At 41.2% G+C, this 7,527-nt stretch overlaps 1 protein-coding gene across 1 annotated transcript; it reads left to right on the top strand.

Moving 5' to 3' along the window:
- Nucleotides 1-2,520: 2,520 nt before the first annotated feature.
- socs3b (suppressor of cytokine signaling 3b) lies at nt 2,521-5,750 on the top strand. Its single transcript, XM_046854829.1, has 2 exons — nt 2,521-2,800; nt 3,560-5,750. The coding sequence occupies exon 2, from the start codon at nt 3,719-3,721 to the stop codon at nt 4,388-4,390; it is 672 nt and encodes a 223-aa protein (XP_046710785.1). The 5' UTR covers nt 2,521-2,800; nt 3,560-3,718; the 3' UTR covers nt 4,391-5,750.
- Nucleotides 5,751-7,527: the final 1,777 nt, after the last annotated feature.

Below are 7,527 nucleotides of genomic sequence, written 5' to 3' on the forward strand. Positions count from 1 at the left end.
GTAGATGTATGACCGCAGCCAAAGCCTCGAGTTGAACTGAATAAACACTAACCAATAGCACAATAAAATGCGAATAGATTCAAATAAAACGTATTATTGTACTGACTCTAATTTCTATTGATAACGATCCAATAACTTAATTATTAGGTTATAACTAATTTCTTGGGTAACTGCCTCAAAATATACCATACTGAAGGCCTATTGACTTTTCGCTTAATTTGTGGGGGAAAACTTGGAAGAAAAAATACAAACATAAAGCAGAATACGTCACGCTGCCAATTTTTGGTTTGAAAATATACATTTTACAAAAAATTAATTTTACAAAAATTCAGTATACATTTTCATTTGATTTCATTTTCATTGCTGTGTTTTATTCATCTAAACAAAAACCTGGATTATGTACCCAATTACTGTAATTAGCAACAAGATGGTTGACTGCAGCTTGGCAATGTTGGTTTTCTGCTCATATGGATTATGGTGTGCTTTTTCAAAAAAGCAAGACGATGAGTGTACAAGATTGCAGCATGAGGCTTAAAAAGTAGGATTTATCAGATTAAAATGTAAAAAAAAATGATTTTTTTTCTCTCCCAACAATGGCTTCATTTATGTCTTTTATACACTATATGAAGAAGAGTATTGGGACACCTGACCTTTCCTGCCATATGTGGTTCTTCTCCAAACTGTTACACAAAGCTGGAGGCACAAAATTGTATAGGATGTCTTTGGATGTGATATAATAAATGTTTGCGTTCACTTGAACTTGGAAACCCAAACCTGTTCCAGCATGGCTATTCCCCTGTGCACAAAGCGAGCTCCATGAGGATATGTTTTACATGGTTTGGAGAGGAAGATCTTGAGTGGCTTGCTATAGAGCTCTGACCTCAACTTTTGGGATGAATGGGATTGCTGACTGCACCCCAGGCCTCCTCACCCTACATCAGTACCTGACTTTACTAACACCCTTGTGGCTGATGAGCACAAATGTCCACAAGCACATTCCAAAATCTAGTGGAACATCTTTCCAAAAGAGTGGAGGGAATTATAAAAGAAATCCAACCAGCAGTCTCAGTACACAACAGTCAAATACATGTAAGATCCTGAGAAACTCTGCACATTATATTCTTTAGTGTTCTGTAATATAAATTTGGAATAGAGTCAAGGCAGTGGAATGTAAGCTATTTCACCTTTTCACACCTGCAGACAGTAACTCTATTTCCTGGTAGGACATGTTTAGCTGCAGGCGGAAAGTGATTCAGAATTCAGATACTCAATTGAGATTTATTTGTATAGCAATTTTAACAATGGACTTTGTCCAAAAACAACTTTATAGAGATACAAAGGGTATTACATTTAAAGTTTATCCCTAATGAGCAAGCCATTGGCAACATTGACAAGGAAAAACTTCCTGAGATGGTAAAGGACTGAATCTTGAGAGGAACCAGACTCAAAAGGGAAGCCGTCCTCATCTGGGTGGTAAGAAATGTTTATCCATTATACTGTCATTATTTTGTCATTGTTGATGTGTGCTGTTCAGTGGTGCTTAAATGCAGAACTTTTCATGCAAATTGCAGTCCTAAGAAATTGCACAATGATTTATAAGCACTAATAATCCCATCAATAGCAAGCAAGCTTGCATAGAAAAGACATAGTAACAGATGAGCAATATGAACAGACATATCACTCAAGCAGAGAGATCTGTATTCAGGGAAAAAGCTACCACAGATTAAAAAAACTGAACTAGTAAAAGGAAATGAACAAAATAAAATTGGCTCGAGCAGACTGAAACTGGTATGGGTTACTGAGAGAGTTTAATGCCAAAAATGATCCAACAACCATTTCAATATTGTGTGTGCTAATACCAAAAAAGCCTCAGGTAACCCTGAACCTACGTACGAACCTGCATGCTACTTTACTACTTAGACCCACTATGTAATGCTGTTGTGTGTGTGTGTGTGTGTGTGTGTGTTTGTGTGTGGTTTAGGACGTAAACTCCTACTATCTCCATCCTATAGATGGCGTACTGGACAACTAAGCTGCCATGTACTATGTATAGGTATGGGAGCCATGTGTGTATGCTTAGACATGCAAAAGTGTACCGTAAACACCACACACACATACACAAAGAGAAAGCTGTATTATTCATTTGTCTGTAAAATGCACATTTGCTTTCCTGGAATCTGATAGCGTTTCAGTCATCCATGCGATAAAACTATCTATGCAACTGATTAATAAAAAGGAAATTGCAACAATTCGGAAAAAAATAAGAGTAAAAGGAAGCGGTGTGTTACATCAATGCGGTCGTGTGAAGCTTCATTCTGCAAGGGCACTTCAACTTTTTTCACCTTGTAGTCTGACGGGGAAGAGAAGAGGGGGAAGGGAGGAGTGTGAATACCAGGAATCGTCTCGTAGAAAAAAGGTCACGCTGATTATTTATGGGCAATCCTCCAAGTGAGTGAGAGAAAGCGCGCGCGCGTGCGTGCGTGCGTTTGTGTGTGTGCGCGCGCGCGCTCGCTCGCTTGCTTACTGGAAGCAAAGGGGTGGAGCTGTTCAGAAATATCAGTGAGCTCCCATTTGATGAGGAGAGCAAGACTTCCACTACCCAGGGGGAGACGTGAGAACGTTATCACCCTCTACACAAAACCGTCTGCCATAAAACCGTTTCCCGACAACACCACTCACTTTTAACGTCCCATATCCAGGGTTTGAGGAAGAGGAGCCCTTCAGAAGAAAAGAAAGAAAGAGAGAGAGAGAGTGAGAGGTCCGTTTAAACACCACTACGAGATTGGATAAGACTTTCAAGGTATAAATTATTTTTCTTTTTTGCTGGTCTTTTTGCTTATTGTAAAAATGTATCATATAGAGATCATACAGGTGGGATGTATATTGTATATTTCCTGGTTATTAGAGGCTCTGTGTGCTTAGATTGTGCTGTATTTAAGTGAAAACATATATTATGTTTAAATTAGTAAATCCGATTGCTGTGTGTTTGCACTGCGGTAATGTGATGTTATTAGGATATTTGGTTTTTGTATACAGAACGCGGTTTGTTGAAATATCCTGCGATCGTGTGTGTGTGTGAGTCTCACGGTTGGGTAGAAAGACTCGAGTTCTGCTGCTGCTGCTGCTGCTGCTTCGTGTGCAGTGCATGAAAAGGGGCTCGCTTGTCCCCTCTCTGCTTTTGTGTCGAGCTTACAGAGTGTCTCCTGTGCAACATGAGAAAGAGCCTGCTTTGGCACGAATGAGGAAACGGGCCATTCACAATGAACTGGAGCACCCCATTCACACATCTCAGCTCCTGAAGCCTGTGTGCGATCGAAGTGTTGCCTGTATCAGATGTACACACTCTATAGAGCAGCAGTTAACTAAAAATAAAGTGTCGATTGCACGCCAGTTTGTCTGTCTCCACGACTATTAGGAGAATAACCCGCACACAAGTTTACCTCCTATGCTTTATGCTCTCCAGAGGACATAAAACTGGACCATGTACAATGGATCCCGTCAGTGACATGCTTGTAGTAGTCAGTCATGCAAATATTGACACTATGTCCTTTTTTTCCAGCTGCATCCCTTACCCGTTAAGCCGTCCTTGATCCTGGATGTTGAGAAGGCGCAGGAGCTGTGGGCATTGTGTTGGTGCTGCGTGGTGCCTGTGCACCGTGGCTGGAACGAGCCTGCGGCCCTGGACCCCCAAGCCGGGACGGGGCACGGGCAAAGCGCCATGGTAACGCACAGCAGGCTCAACGGCGCCATGAGCAGCAGCCCCTTTGAAGGCGGAGTACGCCTGCCTGCCCACCGCTACAAGACCTTCAGCTCCGGGGCACAGTATCAGATGGTGTTGGCGGCTGTGCGCAAGCTGCAAAAGAGCGGCTTCTACTGGGACGCTGTAAGTGGGAAGCAGGCCAGTGCCCTGCTGAGCGCCGAGCCACCCGGCACTTTCCTAGTGCGTGACAGTTCTGACAACCACCACTTTTTCACCTTGAGCGTAAAGACAGCCACAGGCACCAAGAACCTGCGCATTCAATGTGACGCCTGTTCTTTCTTTTTGCAAACGGACCCGAGCAGCTCGCAAACTGTGCCGCGTTTTGATTGTGTGCTGAAACTCATACATCATTACATGCCCACTGCCAGAGATGCAGGGTCCATGTCTGTAGTCCCAACTGGAGTGGACAGCGAGGGCGGCTGCAGTGGAGCAGATGGGAGTACGTACTTCATTCACTCTGGAGAAGAGAAAATCCCACTGGAGTTGCTGCGTCCTCTGGCTTCCAGCATGTCCACACTGCAGCACCTCTGTCGCAAGACACTTAACGGCCACATAGACGTGTCTACTAAACGGGACCAGCTGCCTCAGTCACTCCAAGAGTTCCTCGAGGAGTATGATTCACCTATATAACAACCATCACATGGTTCTGGAGCACAGAGACTGAACCAGATATACAGAACTGTATGATGGGCAGTGGTGGAATTGACCTGCAAAACCCACAGGAAGAGGATGAGAAGTGCAGTGTTATGAAGTTCTGGAGTTCAATAAGTGTGTGAATTGTCTGCCTTGAGAAGCTCTCAGCATCAATCAGTATTGCAGGCCAGCGGTGGCCTACTGTGCCTTCACCCTCTATAGTGTGACCTTTGGCAGGGGGTTGCTGTGAGATGGACAGCACAAAGTATGTACTCGCATGCGATGGGATGAACAGCAGAGCAGCCAGGACCAAAAGCAGATGTTCAGAGGCATGGTGTTTTAGCCTCCTATTTTTTTTTGTTTGTTTGTTCTTGGGTCAGTTGGGGGGGAAAAAACACAAACCCTGTTGAATATTAACACAATTGATTGATTATCAGTACATGGGTTAAATGTGCTGCTATGGCTGAGTTGCAGCCTTCGCTATATGAATAAAAAGCACTCTCATTCAGTTTCATCCCAAGTTGACACACTGACTGACCTCATAGGTTGCTGTGGGGAAGTAAACGGGCGGCTATTCACTACTGGCACCGCTGTGTCAACACTGGCAACTATTTGGGGTTACAACACAAGACTGATGTTTAAATATGCATCAATACAAAGGATGATAGTATACAAGGGAGGACTCTGATATTGCAGTAGTCTCAGAAGGAAAGCTTAGTGGGCTGTTGTTGCTTTATTTTTGACAAGCAAAGTGTCTCAATTTTGCTGGGAAAGGCCAGATGGTTAGAGAACATTGAACATACTGGTGATGACAACACAACACAACCTTCCAAGAGTTGACAGTTTATGTACTGTGAAACAAAGCCAAGCACAGTATGCAAAACCATTTCTTAGAGATCCTGGAGTTTGACATGGAGGATTGTGTTCCTCTCAAACCAGAGGCGTTCCTTCTGTATGCGTTAAGTCAGTAGTCAGTCATGCCTCATATCCCTCATTCAGTAACAGTGACGTAGTGTTTCTTCAGCAGCACATGCTGTCTACAATTAAATGAATGTATTGTAAGTCAGTGGAAGGGCTTATGGTTCAACTTCTTATTGCTTTCTCTCTTTTTTGTATTTTGTCAAGTAGAGATGTTTACATGTGTCACCACAAGAGGACAACATGTTTTTGTACTCTGTCTTTTATAAAGATTTGGCATCTTAAGGTCTAGTCTCTGACCCACAGTGCAAGCTTGAAAATCAGAAAACATGAAAACAATGGCATTACAACAGAAAATGCAGCAAGGAACTTTGCACATATTTATATTTATAAAATATTTCAATAATTTATATTAAAGAGTACTATTTTTTACAAAATGGATCTTGTGTGCTTAACTTTTCTTCAGTCTATTACTACATTATTACATGCACATAAAAAAGTACTTCCCTTTTACTACTCATGATGCACACAGACGCATGCAGTTATTAATATACCACATCGCCTGTCTGTATGATAAACCAAGGACTAAGGCTCACTTTATTTCTTTATGTTCCACACCTGTCCTCTCAGGATGTCAAATTGTTCACCTTAAAGCTGAGCCTTTAACATATACGTATGCTGATAATTTATTTTATAATTTAATGCACACCATAGCAAAACTTTTAAATCACAAAACATGCTAAGTTAAAACATTAACATATCAATTGATCAATTATTATAAATGTATAATATTGCCTTAGTTTACTGTGTACAGGTCATTGCGATTCTGCATTAGTTCTAAGAATGAGACTACAGTTCTAGGCTCTTAATCTCTCATTGATTACCAGTCTGTTGATTGATTATTTTGCACTGTAAGTAAAAGCTGTTATTGAAACTCTTTCCCTGCTTATTGTAATGGACACACACAATAAAAGAAGTAGCAGAGGGGGAAAAACTAAATATTATCTTGAACATTAAATAAATTATCGACAGAGGAAAACAATTAAGCTAGAGACTTAAAATAGTAGGACATTGTTCATTGTATGTTATTATTTAGGCGAAAACCAATCTATTTTATCGTGAACGTTTTTTCCTAGAAGTGAAAAGCACATAGAAATGGCTATTATTACGGTGTTATTTTAGAAGAGGGCTTTTGAAGAATTAAATCAATAGAGTAATTAATTGCAACGTGTTTTCACAGTCTCAGCTTACTTACACAGTCATCAAGGCTCTTGCTCTACAATATAGAAATAGTGTATACCTCTGAAGAGACATAGATGTTTTTATAAGAATAATAAAGATACACACACGTATATAAACTGTGCATTCGTTTCGTTAGGAACACCTGCAGATTCATGCAGTTATCTAATCAGCCAGTCATGTGGAGCTTTATTTAATATTCACATCAAAAATCAGAGTCAGGTAAAAATGTGATATCTGTGAGTTTAATTACATGATTATTGGGATAATGGGTGATTTCAAATGGGCTGGTCTCACAATATCGAAAACTGATCATCTCCTGGAGTAACAGTCTGGGACAGCAGTTTCTAGTGTTTATACCAAATGATTTATAAAAAAAAAACCCTGTGTGTAAAGGTTCTATGTGCTGAAACACTCTGTTGATGTGGGAGATCAAAAAACCTGAAAAGCACTATAAAACTATGGACAGAAGAAAAGCAGAACAACAAACTTTGAGGATGACCAAATCAGGTTCCTCTCCTGTCAGCCAAGAACAAGAATCTGAGGCTATCCTGATGAGAGACTCACCCAGAAATTCACTGGAACAAGACCAGGAGCAATAGAAGATGGTCCCCCGACTGATAAATCACACATGTGGACAGATATATGCATCAGTTACAATAAAGTTGCATAAAGATGCACCCTGGAAAGAAGGCAGTGTGATGTTTTGCACAATCTTTAACATACTTTGTTGAACATTGCCCAAAGCATCACATTGCATCTGCCAGCTTGCCCTCTTTCTGAACTTGGTCCTGGCATTTGTGAGGATGTCACAGCTGTTGGAAATCTAAAGGCCAAGGAAACACCTCCAGCACCTCAAACCATTGCTGAACAGTTTTTGCAATGGGTCAGAGCACAATATTGTGCTGGAAGCACTCCCACTCCCACGGCCACTAGGGAATACTGCTGCCATGAAAGAGAATATATATTGTCTGAAA

Source organism: Silurus meridionalis, chromosome 7 (genome assembly GCF_014805685.1).
Source record: "Silurus meridionalis isolate SWU-2019-XX chromosome 7, ASM1480568v1, whole genome shotgun sequence".
NCBI classification, from domain to species: domain Eukaryota; kingdom Metazoa; phylum Chordata; class Actinopteri; order Siluriformes; family Siluridae; genus Silurus; species Silurus meridionalis.